Source organism: Hyaena hyaena, unplaced genomic scaffold, assembly GCF_003009895.1.
Source record: "Hyaena hyaena isolate Hyena2069 unplaced genomic scaffold, ASM300989v1 scaffold_906, whole genome shotgun sequence".
Taxonomy (NCBI): domain Eukaryota; kingdom Metazoa; phylum Chordata; class Mammalia; order Carnivora; family Hyaenidae; genus Hyaena; species Hyaena hyaena.
Window position 1 is genome coordinate 210488 of NW_024081532.1, and position 19772 is coordinate 230259.

The 19772-nt window shown below is 49.9% G+C and overlaps 3 protein-coding genes and 1 long non-coding RNA gene across 8 annotated transcripts in view; 1 reads left to right on the top strand and 3 right to left on the bottom strand.

Annotated features, from left to right (window-relative positions):
* The first annotated feature begins 6 nt into the window (after positions 1 to 6).
* Positions 7 to 3556, top strand: LOC120222649. Its single transcript, XR_005526096.1, has 3 exons — positions 7 to 107; positions 2807 to 2958; positions 3470 to 3556. It is a non-coding gene; the product is annotated as an uncharacterized LOC120222649 (long non-coding RNA).
* On the bottom strand, positions 2789 to 10846 carry PPP1R18 (protein phosphatase 1 regulatory subunit 18). 2 transcript variants are annotated; one of them, XM_039220544.1, is made up of 3 exons: positions 8137 to 10431; positions 3530 to 3746; positions 2789 to 2877 (listed from the first exon to the last, which is right to left on the bottom strand). In XM_039220544.1, the coding sequence occupies exons 1-3, from the start codon at positions 9751 to 9753 to the stop codon at positions 2858 to 2860; spliced, it is 1854 nt and encodes a 617-aa protein (XP_039076475.1). In that variant the 5' UTR covers positions 9754 to 10431; the 3' UTR covers positions 2789 to 2857. The 2 variants fall into 2 exon arrangements, with proteins under 2 accessions (XP_039076475.1, XP_039076474.1); XM_039220543.1 differs by lacking the exon at positions 2789 to 2877 and adding an exon at positions 10817 to 10846 and having other exon boundaries at positions 2952 to 3746; positions 8137 to 9827.
* Positions 10847 to 11748: 902 nt separating this feature from the next.
* Positions 11749 to 14789, bottom strand: NRM (nurim). The gene is made up of 4 exons (XM_039220604.1): positions 14498 to 14789; positions 13723 to 13919; positions 12931 to 13107; positions 11749 to 12573 (listed from the first exon to the last, which is right to left on the bottom strand). Exons 1-4 carry the CDS (start codon positions 14628 to 14630, stop codon positions 12292 to 12294), a joined length of 789 nt encoding a protein of 262 aa, XP_039076535.1. The 5' UTR covers positions 14631 to 14789; the 3' UTR covers positions 11749 to 12291.
* Positions 14790 to 18235: 3446 nt separating this feature from the next.
* The window catches only part of MDC1 (mediator of DNA damage checkpoint 1), an 18832-nt gene continuing 17295 nt past the window's right edge, over positions 18236 to 19772 (bottom strand). For all 4 annotated transcript variants that reach the window (XM_039220574.1, XM_039220577.1, XM_039220576.1 and 1 more), the window contains one exon: positions 18236 to 19003. In XM_039220574.1, the coding sequence (XP_039076505.1) occupies positions 18836 to 19003 (168 nt within the window). In that variant the 3' untranslated portion in view covers positions 18236 to 18835. The remainder of the gene's footprint in view (positions 19004 to 19772) is intronic.

Here is a 19772-nt window from a genome sequence, read left to right on the forward strand (position 1 = left end):
ACCGTCTTCCGGGACCACTGAGGCCGGAAGCAGCCTATCATTTCCTGTCTTAGCACTACGGTAGCCGAGCGAGTTCAAACCTCGGGGAACCGCGCCTGAAGCTCGGGGTAAAACGTTTTATTTCCGTCTCTGCTAAGTGGTCTCCTGATGGTCAGTCTGTGGATGCCTCTCTCACTTATTCATTCAACAAATGCTATGTGCTAAGCCCAATTTAATTGGTGGAGATATGGCAAAGAACTAATCAGAAAAAATCCCTTACCGAAGGAAGGGGCGAAGACCAGATACATAAAAAAACATGTTAAGGCCTGTGGAGCCAAAAAATAATGCAAGGTTTGTGGGGGGTGGGGGGGGGGAGATTCTATTTCAGATGGAGGATCAGGTCCATGCTGATGAAAGATTAGCCCATGCTGATTAGGAGTAACCTTTACTAGTACTGGTGCCTGCAGCAGGAATGAATACAGGTTAGGCATAAGCGAGGAACTTCAAGCAGGAAGAAACAGGGTTTGGGGGGAAAAACAAAGGCGCCCTCTTTTCTTGGTGCTGTCTTAAAGTTATTTTTTAAAATCTCCAAACTAAGGAATGTGTACACTATGTTCTACATTTTTCCTAACCGCTTGAGGAATTCACTGGTGGCATTTAAATAAAAAAATAAGTAGAACTTGTTACCTTACTCTCTGCTTATCTGACATCGGTTTGACTACCCATACTATTATGAATAATATAATCATACTATTATGACTAACTGGACTGATCAGACACTAATGTTGGGAAATGAAATACTATTCCAACAGCCACAGGTAGCTCCTTAGCATGGACTTCTTAGATGCATTGTTTTCTGTTTCTGAGATGGACTTTGAGCATCTCAGAGCTTCCTGCCTCTGCTTTCCTGGGTTACAGCAGATTAGGATCTTTACTTAATTAGCTACTAATATAAGCGTTGTTTCCCTCTATACTCACACCCTCTCTAAATTGGCTCATTGTTCAAACACCTTGCTTGTTCGTTTTGCTAGTCAATTGAAAACCTTTGGTATACGTTTAAGATCACTTTGTCTTACTTATTATTAGACAGTTGAGGTGCATTGTTTGTCACCCCACACCCTTGCAATTCAGTTGTGAACCACTAGAAGGAACAAAATTAAATAACTGAATGGGGGTACAGGGTCTTACTTATTTTTGTATTTAGTAAAAGGGAGTCTCCTCTGACTAGGCTGAGAAAATTCCCATAATAGTAGGACTATAACTACTCAAATATGTCTTTACTACCTTAGCAAATGGGGGGGGGAGGGGAAGACCTGATAAGGAGACTGTATAGGTCTTCCACATTTGTAGAAGACAGAAATTCTTTGAAATGCCAATATTAACTATACTTGGGCAACAAAGCCATGAATTATCAATGGCTCTTAAACCTTTAGGTAAAAAAACCCATTGTCTGTCAGAGACTTTTTCAGCAAACTGCAGTTCTGTACATACACTATATTTTGCAGCAATTTTAGCAAGTCTTGAAGTAAATGCCCCTGGACTAGCCAGTGTTATACATGAGGTGGCTGCTTCTAGCAGGCTTCTAAATACTGGAATCCTTCAATTCGGAGTGTCCTCTGCTTCCAATATTTTAGCTCTTTTCATCTATTCTTATATTCGTTCAGTCATTCACTGTAGTAATAGTTTTGTGAGGCCTGGGCTGCTTCATTAAACCCAACTGACATCGTTTGCCCTTGTGGCACTTCCAGTTTAGTGGATTCTTCTGTCCTTCCTCAAACCAGTCTTCTTCCTGCTAGTCCTTTGAGAAACAGATACAGGGCTCTCCCAGAGCCCTTTCTTCATGTCAGTGTTGAGTTCCTGTTTCACTTCCATCATTTTCCCTTCCTGCAGCCATAGCCACTACCTCTTCAAGACCAATAGGAAGATGGGATAGGCTTGAAATAAGGAACACAGAGCCTCTCCCACACATACTTTTTTTCTAAAGAAGGAAAAGCAGCCAGAGAGTTGGAGAGATCTCCATTTTATTATGGAAAACTTAAAAAACAAAACAAAAAAACCCAGGCAGTTGATAAGGAAGGAGAAATGGGGGAGAAGAGTTGAGGTGCATTGTTTGTCACCCCACATCCTTGCAATTCAATTGAGAACCACTAGAAGGAACAGAATTAAATAACTAAATGGGGCCACAGGGTTAAGATTCCCAGACTTTCCTCTTGGGGAAAACCAAGGTACAGACTGAGCAAAAGTGGAAGAAGCCACACCCCCAATGAGGCAACTGCCAGGGACAGGGGAGAGGATTCCACACAGACTCAACAAGTGTGGTTGTAAACCTGGGACTTTGGCAGATGGGGCTGGGAGCTAGTGGAGTTTGTAAACCAGGTTGGTGGTCAAGGGAGGTGGCAGGAGCTGTAAACAAAGGGGCAGTGATCTAAGGAGTAGGAAGGAAGGAGAGGGGCCTGTAAATAGAATGGGGGCAGGCTGCCCAGGATGAATGCTTAAATCATAAGAGCCCTCAAGGGGTGGTGGGGAATAAAGGAAGGCTGAAGGGAAAGCGTACTCTGCCCATGGAGATGGAGGAGGTGCTCCATCTCCCCTCACCAATCCCCGTGAGCTCTGTGCTCCTCCCTAGGACTTGATGCTCACTCTTGAATCACCTAGGGTGCACCAGCACGTTTGATGCATTCACACCAAGGAGCTTTGGTGAGTGTGGGAACTGGGTGACTAGCTCTGCCCCCATAAACAAGATGAAAACAAGTTGGGAGATGTCGGTTGCCCTTCCCTTCCAAGCTCATTTTCAGGGTCTCTTTGTTCTCAATCTTCTGGTTTCCAGGATCCTCAGTTCTGGGAAAGTGGAAGGTATAGACCCTATATTGGAAGAGGGTCACCTCCGGCAGGACTCATCTGTGGGGGAGGAGGCAATAACGATAGAGGATGAGTGAGGGCCTCTGCCACCCACCTTACCCCTTACTCTCCACACTGAAGGTAAGTCTTTATATCTTCCATGCTGAGTGCTTGCTACTACAGTGACAGCAGCCATCACTCAGTTAGCTTGCATTCTGTGCTAGGCATTCTTACAACCTGTTTAATCGCACAGTAACCTCAGATAGGTTAAGTAATTTAATGTCCAGCCATAGTTCCAAGGTCTTCATAAAAATTACTGAACCTTCTCAGTAAACCCCAGGAAGTGGTTATTTTTAACCCCATTTCATAATCAGTAAAAATAAGGCCAGAGTGCAGGTGATTTCCTGGAGATTACATCACAGGTAAGAGACAAGATGGAATTTAAACATAGCCCTGTCTGACTGAAACCTTGTGTTTTTAACCACACAAGAGCACTCAGAAAGAGTTCTGGTTTTGAAATCTGGAGATCCCTTGTGCATTTCACTTCCTAAGACCTTGCTTTCCCCATTTGTCAAGGTAGTAGGTGGGATTAGAGGTCATACCAAGTCTCTTTCCAGGAGCACTAACATTAATTCCTCTCCTTCCCTCCTAGACCGCAATGCCCTATAGGAACACCAGGGGGTACCCTCGGACCAGCAGAGCCTCAGCTCACCCACGATCAGGGCCTTGGTGCGAAGCCCGCCCTGGAGCTCCCGTTGTAGCAGCAACAACTCTTCCTCATCCTCATCCTCTTCGTCATTGGGTTGGGCCACTGGGGGGATGGGGGTACTGGGAGTCTCAGGCTCTGGGCCCAGCTCCTCCAGCACTGAACTTTCGGAGGGGTATTGGTACGTGGTTTCCAATGCTGTCTCGCTGAAGGAGATCTTGAGCTGAGAGGAGGAGAGAAACACAGGAAGCATGGAGTTCAGTGGGGGGGGGGGCTCCCAAGGGAGCACGTGCCAGGTGGACAGGGGAGCTGGACTTGGGCACCCTACTGACTTTGCTCTCCCTATCCACTCTGGGGCCCAGGGATGCAGTTTTCCTTTTTTCCCCTAAAGTTTTATTATTTTATTTACTAATTATTATATATAACATATAATATGTAATAAATAAATTATAAATAAATATTACTTATTATGCTTTTATTATTTGTTTATTTTGAGAGAGAGAGAATTTGAGGGAGAGGTAGAGAGAACCCCAAGTAGGATCCTTGCTGTCAGCATGGAGCCAGCATCTAGGGGGCTCAAACTCACCAACTGTGCGATCATAACCTGAGCCAAAACCAAGAGTCCAACGCTTAACTGACTGAGCCACCCAGACACCCCATCCAGTTTTCCTTTTGATACAGGCTCTCCAATCCCAGATTTCTCCTCTTCTATCATTTCCAAAATATCAAAATTTGGCTTGAACTTTGACACAGGTGCATAAATGAGTAGTATAGGACCCAGCTTCCTACTCTTCAGACTGTGGGTGGCAGAAGGGTAAAAAGAAATTAAATACATGGAGATAACTCCTGTGATCAGAACTGAATCTTTGGGTACCCTGAGGGCAATCAGGAAGGCTTCTCAGAGGAAGGAAGTTTGAGCTGGCAGGAAATAGGTGGCTGGAGGGAGTCCCAGGCAAAAGCAAGGACAAGCACACTGGTTTCTACACCCTCAGTCCCTTGGCTGTTCCTGAGAAACCCAGGACCCTGGACACCTGTGCCCTCCTGCTCCCCTCATTCCTCTCCTACAGCTGGAGTGAACCCACAACAAAGTGGGGCTGGGGCCTGGGAGGGAAAAAGAGACTCTCCTGAAAGGCCCAGAGGAAGTAAGACTCTCCCCTAACACAGAAAGGAGATGGGCCCTTGAACCCCTGCAGGGGACAGCTAGGGGAGGTGATGGGGCAGAGAGGAAAGTCCATGCAAACACAGGTTGGGGTGGAGAGTGCAGCAGGAGGAGCATGCAGAGGCAGAGGCAAAAAACCAGAAGGGACCTGAAGGGAGCAGAAAATCCTTCAAAAATGCACTGTCCCAAGAGCAGGCGAGCCCCAGATGTTCTCACTGCCTTTCTACCCTTCCCCTTTGCCCTTTTAAGAAGTTCAGGGGCAGGGGCAGAGTAGGATTAAGTCTGGGAACCAAAACGATTAAGGAGACAAACTGGAGGATTCGTATGAACTACTTGGGAAAATTCAGCTGATCTACTCAGGCCTTCCCAGGCGCCTGTTTGGGAAATTTGGGGTTTGGGTCCTGCATCCTTGAGTTTCCACATGGACTGGGGAGTGAAAAGAAAAACCAGGAGGGTGGCTGGACAGGTGGATGCTAAGTGCTGTACAGAATGGGCAACCTGGATCCCCATAGGAAGCTGGAACTCAGAGACTCCTTGGCTCCAAACCCTACATTGACTCCCCATCTCACTGGGAGGAAAAGCCAGAGCCTGACTAAGGCCCATAGAGTACTCCCACTGTGCCACTTCCCCCCTACCTCCCACTTCTCAGGCATCTATCTGCTCCCACTCCAACCACCCTGGTCATAGTTCCTGTAAGCCCACCAGGGGCACTCCCATCTCAGGGCCTTTGCACTGGTTATTCCTTCTGCCTGGAACACTCTTCCCCCCAATAGGCCCATAGCTCCCTCTCTCCCAATCACCCTATTTAAAGTTCATATTCACTCTCCCAACTTTATAGCTATCTATAAAGCTTACCCTGTTCTAATTTTTTCCACATAATCATTCGCCACCTCCTAACCTACCAGAGAATTTACTTGTTATTCTGTATCCACTGTCCATAGGAGCATGGAAGTTGCTATGGTGAGTAAGAGAGAGTTGGTTCAGACCTCAGATGTGGTCCCCACAGACAACCAACACTGGGGACCAGTGTGGGAGATACACAGTCTATCTGTGGAACTGCTGATAGAAATGCATGACAGCAACCAGACCCCTTTTATCCCAACTCATCAGAAGGACTGGTTCTGGTTCTGTTACTGACAGCTTTACCCAAACTTCTGGGAACCCATTTGTTTTCTTTTCATATCCCCTTTTGGGATAACAAGCTCCATGGTTTATTATCCACTCTGAAAAAGGATTCATTTTATTTGCTCTCAGTCATGTTTGTCTCTCTTCTCCAATCCTGCTTCTCTGCTCACCATCCCCCCATCCCTCCCCCCAACTTCTGACTGGGCTTCTCAGGAATGCACAGCCTCCATGGGAGTTTGGGGAGGGGTGTGTATAGAGGCGTGTGACTCACTTGCTCCTTTCCCATCGGCTATATAAAATCACAAGGGGGCCAAAGAAGGGAGGGACTCATCTCTCAGCTAGAAGGGACTCTAGGGAAGGGCACCAGCCACAGAACAGGGCTGGGATTTCTCTCCCATGGCAAATATGCATTTGATGGCCTTAGCTTCCAAACTAGAGTTATTTAGGGAAGGGGGGGGCGGTCCTCCAGTTCCAGAGCAAGTGGATTGGATCAGAGCTGGAACAAGCAAGTCAGTCCCTGCTGAGCAGGGTACAGAGAGAGGGAAGAAGGCCTGCGACAGGGTAGAGAGGGAGGTGTCTGGGTCTAGAAAACTCTATGCTGCCTCTTTCCACCCCCACCCTCCAAGCAGCCACTGGCTTCCTCATTCTCTCACCACATCCTGAGCAGTTCTGGCAGGCCTAGGGCCCAGCGGTTCCCCACTCAGCCCCACCAGCCTTCCGGCCCCCACCCCAGGCTTCCTGTTTGGGTGATCTGCTTCCGGCTTCCCTGCTCCCTAACCCAGGTATGGTCACCATCACAGGTCCTGTCCTGCACTCAAATGGTCCCCAGCTTTGGGCCCCGAATTTCATGCCTCCCTCTGCTCTTCCTCCCCAAATGCACAGGCTAACCTCTATAGAAAGTGACTTGTCCAAACACCTCACCCTGTCAGTTCCTGAGCTCCCTCCTAACATCTCCCCAGCCCAAAGGGGAAGGGGCTGGTAGCAGTCAGAGTACTCAGGATAGACTCAGGTACCATGGCTCAGGGAGGGGAGCTTGAGCTGCACATGAAGATGAATTTGGGATCAAGTGACCCACAAGCTTAATCTAGGATTTGTCAGTGGTTTCCCACTGACAAAGCACACACACATACGCATCCACAAAGACAAATCTGAGGATGGTAGATGAGATGACAACTGGAGACTAGGAAGGGCTTCCCAGTCTCTGGGGAGATGTGTTAGGTACAGTGACCTCTCTTTCCTTAGAGATTTTCAAGCTGGAAACTGACTGGTGTGTAAGGAAGGGGTTGGGCTAAAGCCAGGGCAAGAGGCCTGGCTGCTCCCACTTCCTGCACTTTGTCCTTTTTCCAGTTTAACCTCTGACCCTCTGCTGGCCTCAGCCTCCACCCCTGTCCCCAACTCCCATTGTATTCCCTGCTCTCAGCTCAGTGCCTCCAAATTCACTTCTCTCTTTTGCTACCCCAAAGGGAGGGAGAGGCCAGGGCAGCAGGAAGAGAGGGGAAAACCAACTGCTGAGCCAATTCTGGGGAGTGAGGGGAAGCCCAGGAAGGAAGGAAGAAGGGGAGGGGCGGGGGTATTTTGGAAGAAGAGAAGGCTTTTCTTGTCCCAAGACAGAAGGGAGCACTGTTTAAAGCAGTGGCCCAGCTGGGGGTGTGCAACCCTGAGGTCACCCACTTCAAATGGCCTCTGTGTGTGCCTCTCCCATGGAGCAGACTTGGGGTTCAAAAGTCTTCCCTTTGGCCAGCCTTATTCCATTTCCCCGCCCCCATCCCAGTTCATCCCCTTGCTCTCTCTGCCCCCTCTGCCTTGGGACTGAGAACTTCCTCCAATGACTTCTCCCTGCCATTTTCCCCTAGAACCACAAAGGCACCCCCTGTGTATCTTCAGGCTTCCTTGCCCTACATTCCCTGCCCTAGGAGGCTGTGTGTGCTTTCAACCTGAGGACCCTGCTCTCATAGATTCTAGGCTGTAGCCTCTGCTCAGGTCTCCACCTGATGGGTTCTGTCCCAGACTCAGAGAAAAGGAAGGAAAGAAATTGGGGGGCAGGGAGGGAGTCAGAGCCTGAAGGAAGGAAGAGTGAGCAGCCTGGGCACACCCTGAGAGAGACACACCCAGGGACAGCACTTGATTTGGGGCAGGATTCTTGGGCTTGGAAATGAATGGAAAAGGAGGGCAACAAGAAGGAAGGGTGTGTGTGCAGAGGAGGAAGGGAGGTGGCCGGAATTAGCACGAAAGAATAGAGGAAGACCAGAATACAGGGATATAAAAAGAAAGGAGTACAGAAAGAACTGATGAGCAAGCTTCTAAGAAGCCTGGCTTAGCTGCTCCCTACCTGTTTGTGGTGCCTTTCAGGGGACCCCTTGACAAGGCAGCTGCGGCTGAGACGGAGGTAGCCTCCCAGAACCAAGATCTCCTCAGCGGTTGGATACCGCTTCTTCCCAGCTCCAGCTCCGGGGACTGCAACATCAGCTGTGGCTGGGGTGGCCGGAGGAGTGGTAGAGGCTGCAGGGGGCAGGGACCGCCGAGGGTTGACTGTGAAGGTGTGTCCACTGCGGCGAGGGGCCCCCACCCCTGGCCCTGCCTTTACCCCATAGAACAGTCGGTTCATGAGGGGATCCCCAGGGGACTGGGGGGCAAGCGGGACTGGGGGTGGGGGAGATAAAGGGGCTGTTGGTGGGGGCCGTAGTTGCACTGCTTCCTCTTCCTGCTGTCTAGAGACTCCAGTCCCAGCGTCCTCTGGTGGGAAGGGGGAGGGCACAGAGCTGCAGTTCTGCAGGGTTCTCAGAGGCCTGCCCTGAGCCCCCGCCTTCTTCTCAGCCTCCCCTTCTCCAGCCTCTGTACCAAGGGGCCCCAAATACTTCTCAGCAGACTCTGGGGGGACTGGTTTCTGAATCTGAGTCTCTGTGTCCCTGGGTGTCCATTCTCGAACCTTGCCAGAGTTCAGGGTCCATTTCCATCCTTCTGTCAACCTCAGTCCCCTCTCACCATCCTCCACAGGGCTAGGCCTTTGTTCTGCTGCCTCCACTTCTCCAGACCTGCTGTCTGGAACCTCCCTAGTCAGGGTCTCTGACTGCTCTGTAATCTCTTCTGAGGCCAGCCTTGCAATTGGCCTCTCTTCTTTTCTCCCACATTCTTCTGAGCAGTCTTTTCTTTTTTCTAAGCTCAGCCTCCACTCTGATGTCTCCAGTTGTACCAAACTCTGTTCCTGAGACTCTCCAGAGTCAGGCCTCCATTTATGGGCCTCTGTCAGGCCCATCTTCTGGTTGTCAGACTCCACTGGGCTCAGTCTACTTTCCACTACCTCTTTTCTCCTTGGGCTTTGTTCTCCAGGCTCTGCCAGTCTCAGACTCCACTCTGGAGTTTCTCCAGGGCTCAGTCTCCATTTCCGTGCTTCTGACAGTCTGGAGCTCTTGTCTCCAGCCTCTCCTGGGCTCTGCCTCCAGTCCCAAGACTCTGAAGGCCTGGGGCTCGACTCTCGAGCTCCCCCTATCCTCTTCTCTCTGGCTTCCTTGGGACTGAGCCACTCTTCTCTCAACTCTCTTCCCTTGGGGCTCTGATCCCGCATCTCCCCAGGGCTGGGTCTCCGCTCTTGAGCCTCCAAAGTCCCAGGCCTTCTTTCTGCAAGTAGTTCTTCATTCCGCTGCTGCTGCTGCTGCTGCTGCTGGCGCTCCTGCCGAATGAATCGGTTCTGGTGCACTGGCCCAATGGCCTCTAGGAGGACAGCCGACTCGTCTGGGTCTGGAGGTCCAACCTCTGTAGTTCCAGGTGCAGGGCTAGGCTCCCCAGGAGACAGACCAAGCTTGGCCCGGCGGCGCTCCAGGAGTCCCCGCTTCCAGGCTGGCATCTGGGACAGACGCTCCCGCTCTGCCTTCTCCCGGCCACGAAGGGCTGCCTCCTCCTGTCGTCTCCGGGCTAGCAGCTGTAGCTTCCAGTCCGGGATGGTGGCCATGATCGCGTTGAGATGAGGGTGCGGAGCGCTGGGGCCAGAGAACAGGAAGAGGCTCCAGAGGCCTTGGGGTGAGACTGGGTATAGGGGGAGAGGAAGTAAAGGGGGAGATGAGGGACACAGAGATGGGCACAGGGGCTGAGGGGGAAGACAGAGGGAAAGAGAGAGAAGACGGAAGGCAGAGAAAGGAGAAAACACTGAGAAAGTAAAGAAGAAGCTGTGGACTAATTGGGGGTGGGGTCTTGGCGATGAGAGGAAGAGTGGAGATTCAGGGCAAAGAGGCAGAAGTCAGATTTGGTAATGTACAGTTAATCGTATCACAGACAGTCCCAAGGATGTGAGAGGAGAGAAGGGCAGAGAAAGAAGCTGACATGAGAGAGGAGAGAAAAAAGAGGCTGGGGGGGAGGGGAGGTTGGGGGAGTAGGGGTCAGGCGAGGTTCCCCCACCGCCACCCTAGAGGAGGTTAGAGTGGGAAGGGAGGTCAAGGAATCCCACCCGAGAAGGGGTGGTGGGACCTGAGAGGGTGTCGGGGAGGTGAGGAAGGGCGAGGTCTAGGGGAGAAAGAGGACTCCGGGGAGAGAGGGGAAATGGAGCTCCGCGGGAGCAGCGGGGCGCGTTTCAGCACGCGCCCGGGAGGTCCCGGCTTCCCTCCCAGCTCCGCTCCGGCCACGCCTCTCCGGCCCCCAGCCGCCACCCCTCCGCCCTGCACTCCGCCTCCAAGCAGGTCGCGGGGGGAAATACCCTCCCTTGGGGACTTTTGGAACCCTGGCGTCCACCCCCACCGTCCCGCCACCACCGCCTGCCTCTCCCACTGGCCGGCCCCAGGACCTTGGGTGCGGAGGACCGGCTCCACGACTCTGGTCTCCCGAGCCTGCGAGTCCTATGCCCGGGTCTCCGCTCTCACGGAACCCTGACATAGCCAGCCATCCCCGCCCAGCTCGGACAGCACAGACAGACAATCTCGGCACAAAGAGGAGACAGCCCAAGGTCCTGGCCGGGGACAGAAGCGGGAACGGGAGGAAGGAGACACCCCCTCCCCAAGTCTGAAGCCCCTCAGTCAACTCACTAGCCAGCGGGGCTCCCAGGGGAGGGGGTGCGGAGGAGACTGGCGTCCGGAGGGAGGAGGAGAGGAAGAGGAGGAGAGTGGGATTGAGGGAGATCCGGAGACGGGAGGGAGGGGAGGAGGAAAGGAAGGGAGGAGGAGGGAAGAGGGAGTCGTGGAGGAAGGACGGAGAAAGAGACCTGGGGGCCAGGCGGGGGACGGCGGCCGCTTTGTCTAAGGACAATGGGGAGAGGGAAGGGGGCGCGGGGCGGGGCCCGAGGGGGCGGGGCCTCGCTCCGGAGACCGGGTGTGGGACTAGATTCCCGGACTCCCCTTTTCCCGCCCCCAGACCCTGGCCATCTGCTCTCTGTCCTAAGGACCCCAAACCCTCCCCCCACTCCCAGTAACCCTGGAGAACCTAGGTGTTGAGACCCTCACCCCCAGCTCGCAGACCTAAGGCAGCGACCCGTGACTCAGGCCCCTCCAGGGACTTGGAGAGGAAGCAGCAGCTGCTGCGAGCCGGGCCCGCCCTTCCCATCTCCTGCAGCTCCTCCCCACGCTTTGGCCTCCCCCAGCCAGCTTTTGTTACTGAGGGGTCCAGGGCTACCACCAGGCTGCGGTGGGGTTGTGGAGAGCCGGGTTTGTGGAGAGCCGAAGGGCAGGAAAGGTGTTCAGAAGCCAACGGCTTTGGAAACTGGCTCCCCCACCAGAGCCGCTGCCCCACTCCAGCTTCATCCTGTCTCCCATGGGTTCCCCATGGGCTGCAATGGGGAAATTGGGAAATTTGGAGGGAGAAGGACTGGGGAGATGCGAGTGGGTCGACCGGAATGGCCGCCGCCCAGCTGTCGCCAGAGGGCGCGGTGGCTGCCCAGACTCGAGTTTGGCGTGCTTGCCTTCCATCCCCACAAGTCCCAAAGTCAGCCCTTTAGCTAAAGACACTGACAGACTACATGCCATATGTAGAAAAAACAGTATGAATTTTATTTTTCTGCTGCGCGTGTTCCTCGGGAGAACATAAGAGCGGAAGGATCCTCTCAACTAGGTTAGAGGACAGAGCCCAGGGGCAGAGCCTAAGGAGGCGGCTAGGCCAGCCAGTGGGGCAGGCACTACCATCAAACCTGCAGACCCTGCTCCTAGGAAGGGAAGCTGAAGGAGAAGGGGATCCCTGAGGCACACAATCAAGTAACAGTGGGAGGGAAGTGGTCAGGCCCACCCTTCTTCCTTTATAAGGAGGTCTTGGGGGTGGGGTGGGGAGCGGTGTGGATCAAGCCCTAAACTGTGAGAAGACATGTTTCCCACCCCCTTTTCCTGGCTGGTGAGATCTTGAAGTCCAGTGGTTGAAACTCAGAATTTAGGGTATGAGCTGGGCCCAAGGAGTGGAGGCTCAAAACGGGAAGGGACAGCCCTTTCAGTCCATAGACTTGGGCCTCTGGTCTGAAGCAGTCAGGACCTGTATGTTAAAGGAGAGGAAGTGCAGGGCTTGGAACCAGGTGAGCTCTTCACTCAGCCTCACCTTCCTGGGGCCGGGAGAGGAGGTTGAGTTTTCTTTGTAACTGAGCCCGGAGGTAGCGGAGGTCTTGCTGGTCAAGTCCGTGAGCCAGGCCCAGGTAGAGTGTAAGGAGGAGAGCAAGGAGGAGGCGGTCAGTGCCCAGGGTGGGCACCACCCACAGCACTGTCAGCAGCTCCACACAGACTGGGTGGCGCAAGTGGGAGAAGAGTCTCAGAGCCCGGGGAGACTTCAGGGCCAGAGGTTCACCCAGCCCCAGCACATGATAGTACACCTAGGAGGGAGAACAGCTTAGAAATGAAGTTAAGCCCTTTTTGCAACTTAGCCACCTCTTTCCTCCCCTTCGAGGAAACTTCCCTTTCTATAACTCAGGCCCAAGAACCACCCTTCTGAGACCTGACCTCCTGATTCTCATCTCTGGTTCATGAACCTTCCCTAGGCCCAGGAGGCCTATGGTTTCTGGCCTCTGAGGGAAAGTTGAGGGGAGACTGTCTTATAAGAAAAGGAGGTAGGTAAGGGAGTAGAAAGAGAAGGTGGAAGAGCATGGGAGGAGGAGGAAGGAAATCCTTGGAAGGGAAAGAGTCATTCTAGAGGGAATAAGAGGTCTCAGGTAGGAATCTGGGAGCCTCACCTGTTTGAGACCCATGAGCTCGGCGTAGTCAAAGACGAGAAGGATGCTGAAGATGAGGAGCCAGGATATGACGTGGAGCACAAAGCAGAGGAGGGGCACCCAGGTGGCCCATGGCTCAGCCCGAGCCTCCCACAACACAGGGCCTCTGGGTACAGGTTTCCAGTACTGCATCACCAGCTGGGAAAGGATGAGGGGCTGGGTATCTCAACAGCCTACCCTTTAAAGACCTAGACCCAGAGGTTGCCCCCACCCCAGGCTGGCCTGCAGTTCTCCCCACCTCTACCATAAGGATCATAAACAAATATTCACCATGTGGAGCATGCTAGGTGGGGTCCCAAGGATGTAAGGATAACCTGTATCTACCCTGAGGACTTAAGAGAACAGACGGGGGTGACCAGATAGATACGTAAAGAAGTCTATGACAAGGAAACACTGAGAAAACAAATGAGTACTAACTGGGAAGCCTCCTCTTGAGACCTCGGTAAGTGATTCTGAAGAAAGGGTAGGACTGAAAGAAGTGTCACCAAAGGGATCTCAAGCAGAACAACATGAACAAAGTTGCAAAGGTCAGAATGCACGTATGATGCTTGGGGAATGAAGAATGGTACACCATTCTTGATAAGGAGGATATGTGCTGTGGAGGAATGGAAGCTGAGATTAGAGTCCTAAACACCCTCAGTTCTCCTCCTAAATCCACATTTTATCAGAAGGCTAAGGTCCCTGCTCCTCCAATCGAGGACACCCTTCTCACAGATTGTTTCCTTTGGGGATCCAGTGGCCAAGGCCTCATACCTGCAAGGCTAGGGCAGTGCATGCCACGTACAGTGACCTCTGAAGGACCCCAAAATATCGAGACATCCACGCCTTCACTGTCTCAGTTGCCATAAGGCTGTGCTGCCCCACAAATAGTATCAGGAGACCCAGATCCCAAGCCAGGGGGGCAAGGATGCTGCAGTCCTGCAGGGCAGCCAGCCATCCTTGGCGGGCATCTAGGGGGAGTTGAAGTGGGGGACAAAAATCAAGAAAGTTGCAGGAAACACCCCCTACCCTAATCTCCTCTTGGGGTCCCAGGCCATGTCCTTTAATGCTTTCAAGAGCCTTAATGCTCCCTCTCCCGGCTTTTCCCATATTGGTTTTCCATTCTCTGCCCTTTCCCTTTTCCCCAGGCCTCCTTCAGAGTAGGGAGAAGGATTCCTTCAAAGTAGCCACAAAAGGCTTGGCTGGAGAGGCCAGGGTTGCACTGACCCTTTTGTTTTCGGTTCTCCAAATGCGTCCTCTTTTTAACACTCTCCTCTCCATAGTCCTCTCTACAAAAGCACTTTCCTTTCCTCTGCTTCTAATCGCCTTTTCCCTCTCCACTCAGTCCTAACTCTTCCGCCTCTCCAAACCGCTAATCCCTGAGTTCCTAATTTAGCCCTCCGGTCCACCCTGAAGCTTCTCAGGCTTTCACGGTTCTAGTTTCCTCTCCCGGACTTCCCCTGTCATTTGCCTCCAAGTCCCGCCCTCCTTCCCTCTCGTCCGGCTCCACCTCCAGCCCTAGAGCTCATCCTCGATCCCTCCCGCTCACCCGGACCACCAGGCTCCGGGAGCCCTCCAAGAAGTGGCCGAAGAGAGGTAAAGCGCACGAACTCCACTCCGGTGCCAAAGGCCAGGATGAAAGAGGCGAGGGCAGCAGGGACCAGGAGCAGAGCTGGGGCCATGGCGACACTCGGAGGGGTGGGGAAAGGGGCAGGAACGGGATTCCCGCGGCCGCAGGCCCCGCCCCCGGCCCCACCTTCCGCTGGGGGTTCCGCCCAGGAAGGCGGTGCTCCTTCGCGCTGCTGCCTGGGCGTCGGTTCCCTGCGCGCCTTTTTTCACACTGCCCCCGAGGGCGGGTCCGGGGCGCCTAGACCAAGCCTGTGGTCGCGGCGTCATAGAAGGGAATGTTAGAATTCTGAGAGACAAACCGAAAGGGTAGCTGCGCTGCAGCCACTCGTGTCGGCGGAGTCTCAGCTAGTTGTCTCATCTAAAATGAAGACAGTTCGTCACTTTCGGAGTTGTAGAAAACGAGAATTATGAGCCCCCTTTTCTGTAACCTTGGTCAGAAAACATAGCCAAAGTCAGAGGTTACAAAGCCTCGGTTAACACTTCAATAATAAACGGTGAGAGAACGGAAGACTGTTGATCAAGACTGAAAACCCAAAGCTCTGAATCAACTATTACATTTTGTTAAAAAGTTAGTGACTGTTTTACCATAAAATAAATTAATGTTTATTCTGTAACATTCTCTCCACTTGGCAATGACAGAGAATTTCTCTGTAACACAGATTATTTCTAATACTGTCAAAGGCTGTTGTTTTGTAATCATGAGAGTGACGATGTTAAAATAGCTGTGATAGAAAATTTTACGTGTTGTAAACTTTGTAGGTAGATTTTATCCCAGCTTGTGATAGTTATCTATGACTTTACTCTGCAAGCTCCTAAGTCTGACCCCATTGACTAGTCAGAAGGTCTTTTGTCTGAACATTTTCTTCTCTTTAAATTAGTTTGTAATACCTACAGTAGAATAACATATTTGAAAAGCAAAGTAAAAGTAAGGTTTCCCTCCATCTGAATTAAAGATCATGTGGCTAAGGACCTAGTCACAGTACCTATGACCATAACAGGGAATTTAGAACATCATTTAGTGAAATCCCTCAGCTTATAAACATAAGAAATTTACTAAGTATCCTAATTTGACTGTGTTGTCATTTCCTGCTAGGACCCTGACTGATAGAGATGTATTATTTGTGCTACTATAGTATTCATTGGAAGTATAAGAAAAGATCTCTATTCTCCAGAAGTTTAAACTGGGGCACTTCATTGTCACTAAGTCAGGGTGCACATGAGTGCTAAATGAGGGTATAGAGACAGCTAATACTGTCAGGCGTCCCATGGACCTCAAGGCCATAGACAGTTTCAAACAGTACAAGGTTCTGAGTTGTGCAAGGGGACTAATATTTAGGTCCTACTGTGCTGACGGCTCAGAGCCTCAAGTCTGCTTCAGATTCTGTGCCTCCCCATCCCCAAAGGCAAGGGAGTCAAGAGCAAAAATGAACTACTGGGACCTCATCAAGATAAAAAGCTTCTGCATGGCCAAGAAAACAATCCATAAAACTAACAGGCAACTGACGGAATGGGAAAAGATAGTTGCAAATGACATATCAGATAAAGGGCTAGTATCCAAAATCTATAAGGAACTCACCAAACTCCACACTCAAGAACCTAACAATCCAGTGAAGAAATGGGCAGAAGATATGAACAGACATTTCTCCAAAGAGGACATCCTGATGGCCAACAGACACATGAAACAATGCTCAGCGTCCCTCATCATCAGGGAAATACAAATCAAAACCTCACGCTGGTCAGAGTGGGTAAAATGAATAAATCAGGAAACTCTAGATGCTGGCAAGGATGTGGAGAAACGGGCACCCTCCTACACTGTTGGTGGGAATGTAAACTAGAGCAGCCCCTCTGGAAAACAGTATGGAGGTTCCTCAAAAAATTAACAATAGAACTCCCCTATGACCCAGCAGTAGCACTGCTAGGAATTGACCCAAAGGATACAGGAGTGCTGATGAATAGGGGCACATGTACCCCAATGTTCATAGCAGCACTCTCAACACTAGCCAAAACATGGAAAGAACCTAAGTGTCCATCAACTGATGAATGGATCAAGAAGATGTGGTTTATCTATACCATGGAATACTACATGGCAATGAGAAAAAATGAAATCTGGCCATGTGTAGCAACATGGATGGACCTTGAGGGTGTTATGCTGAGCGAAATAAGTCAGGCAGAGGACAGATACCATATGTTTGCACATATAGGATTAGGAGGAACTTAACAGAGGACCATGGGGGAGAAGAAGGGGGAAAATAGAGAGGGAGGGAGGCAAACCATGAGAGAGACTCTTGAATGCTGAGAACAAACAGGGCTGATGGGGGTGGGGGAGAGGGGAAGGGGGGAGATGGGCATAGAGGAGGGCACTTGTGGGGATGAGCACTGGGTGTTATATGGAAACCAACTTGACAATAAACTATTTAAGAAAAGAAAATTCTGGGGCACCTGGGTGGCTTAGTCGGTTAAGCGTCCGACTTTCGCTTAGGTCATGATCTCGCGGTTGTGGGTTTGGCCCCGCGTCGGGCTCTGTGCTGACTGCCAGCTCGGAGCCTGGAGCCTGTTTCAGTCTGTGACTCCCTCTCTCTGACCCTCCCCTGCTCATGCTGTCTCTCTCTCTCTCCTAGAAATAAATAAAAATATTAAAAAAAAAATTGCAAAAAAAATTGTCTCCCTCTCTGCCCCTCCCCCTCAAAAATAGACATAAAAAACATGTTTATATGTTTAAAAGTCAGCAAAACTCATGGTTTTTCTACTAAAGTTTTACCATTTTAAGTATAATTTACTTGCAGAAAAGCCACAAACTAATCATTCATCTTTTTTATTGAAGTGAAATTCACACAACATAAAAATAACTATTTTAAAGAGAACAATCCAGTGACATTTAATACAATTCATAATGTGTGCAATCACCATCTCTATCTAGTTCCAAAGCATTTTTATCATCCCTAAATAAAACCTTGTACCCATTAATCAGCCAATCCCCATTTCCCCCTTCTCCCAGGTCCTGACAACCACTACCCTATTCTGTCTCTATGAATTTATCTATTTCAGGTATTTCATGTAGGTGGAATCATCCAAGGTGACTTCTTGTGTCTGGCTTCTTTCACTTAGTATAATGCTTTTGAGGTTCATCCTAAAACATTGTAGCAAGCATCAGTACTTCAACTCCTTTTATGGGTGAATATTATTGCATTGTATGGATATACCACATTTGTTTATTCTCCTGTTAATGAACATTTTCTTTTCACCTTTGGTCCTTGTGAAATATAGATATGAGCATCTATGTACAAGTATTTGTTTCAACACTTATTTTAATTCTTTTGGGTGTATACCTACTAGTGGAATTACTGGGTCATTTGGTAATTCTAATTCTAATTTTTTAGAAACTGTCAGACTGTTTACCACAGAGGCTGAACCATTTTATATTCCCACCAGCAATGTAAGATAAGGGTTCCAATTTTTCCACATCACTGAAATCAACCAACTTTTAAACTTTAAATTTAAGGGGCACCTGGATGGCTCAGTTGGTGGAGAATGGAACTCTTGATCTTGGGGTTCTGAGTTCAAGCCCCATGGTGAATGTAGAGCTTAAAGACAAAAATAAACAAATACATAAATAAAATTTAAATGTGAGATGTTTTAAAAAAAACCCTGCACTACACCATAAGGCACAGAGTGAATATTTATTTATCACAGAGATTAAACCTAAGCTCTAATTTTATAAATACTGGAAAAGCAGGCCAGAAATGTGCAAAGATTTGCTCAAAGTCAAAGCTAAAGAACACTTCTAACAAGATGAGGTGAGGAGAACGGAAAATATTTTAGTAGCATTCCATACCTCCAACCTCAAATTTACTCACTCTAAGCATCCCTTCAAGTTCTTGACACTAATTGTTTCTACTATCTTTCAGAGGATGAGTCAGAATCCAAGTCAAAGAGGGAAAGAGATGACTTCCAAACAGGAGGGAGGACACCTGTGTGTGCCACACAGCAGTAAGTATGTCAATCCTGCTAAGAGCAGCCACTTATGATAACTGAGTATGGGTTTACCTGACTCTAAGTAGCCATTTAAGAAATCTGTGGCTCGAAACCTCATTATCTTTTTGTTTACCCATAAGTCTTTTCATCTCCACCCATGTTCCAAGACAAATCAGGTCAGTATACCCCAATCCTTTCTAAAGCCCTAGGTTTTTTCTTTCAAATATTTTCTAACATTTTATTTACTGGCCTGGGAGGGAAAAGAGTAAGTACTGTGGTGATGTTTTCATGAGGATGACATTTCCAAAGTGGAGAGGATGAAGGCCTCTGGCTTGGCTTCCTGCTTCAGCACTCCTGTCAGCAGGAACTCAGGTGAGAGGATGGGCAACCCAACCCGAAATGGAATAGAGCATCGATGGAAGTCCTGGGAGCATGTAATCACAACCCGCTGAGGCTGGGGAAAGACAGAGAGCAAAGACAAAGTCAGGGGTGAAAAAGTATCCTTGAAATAGGTTTGGAATCCACTAATCAGTTTCAGCAGTAGACCTTCTGATATGAAGCACACTTGCCACAAGTACTCGTCCCAGAAAAGCTGAACCTGAATTTATTTAAGCCTTTAAAATTAACTACAATTTAAAAGGAATGTAAAAGATGGAAGAAGAAGATAAATGACATAGCAAAGGAGCAAACAGAAAAACCCAGACTGGAACATTCTAAACAACTGACCTAGTTTCTGCAGGAAGTCAATGGAATAAGAAAGGCTGCATGGGTAAGGGGGATCTTCTAGAGTAAAAGAGAATTAAAAGATATGCAATTGTGAGGGGTGCCTGGGTGGCTCAGTAGGTTAAGTGACTGATTTCAGCTCAAGTCATGATTTCAGGGGTGATGAGATAGAGCCCCGAGTTGGGGCTCTGTGCTGTCAGGGAGGGGCCTGCTTGGAATCCTCTCTCCCTCTCTCTCTGTTTGCCGCTTCCCTGCTCACATGTGCAAGCACACTCTCTCTCAAAAGTAAATAAACAGGGGCGCCTGGGTGGCTCAGTCGGTTAAGCCTACGACTTTGGCTCAGGTCATGATCTCACAGTTCGTGGGTTTGAGCCCCACCTCAGGTTCTGTGTTGACAGCTCAGAGCCTGGAGCCAGCTTCAGATTCTCTCTCTCTCTCTCTCTCCCTCTCTCTCTCTCTCTCTCTCTCTCTCTCTCTCTCAAAAATAAATTTAAAGAAAA

Coding starts and splice junctions, on each gene's coding strand:
- PPP1R18 (XM_039220543.1), bottom strand. CDS start 9,753: ATGGCCACCATCCCGGACTGGAAGCTACAGCTGCTAGCCCGGAGACGA. Junction 3,747..8,136: donor CTGAAAGGCACCACAAACAG/GTAGGGAGCAGC, acceptor TCCTCCTCTCAG/CTCAAGATCTCCTTCAGCGA.
- NRM (XM_039220604.1), bottom strand. CDS start 14,630: ATGGCCCCAGCTCTGCTCCTGGTCCCTGCTGCCCTCGCCTCTTTCATC. Junction 13,108..13,722: donor GCACTGCCCTAGCCTTGCAG/GTATGAGGCCTT, acceptor ATCCTTTCCCAG/CTGGTGATGCAGTACTGGAA. Junction 12,574..12,930: donor AGCTCATGGGTCTCAAACAG/GTGAGGCTCCCA, acceptor TCTCCCTCCTAG/GTGTACTATCATGTGCTGGG.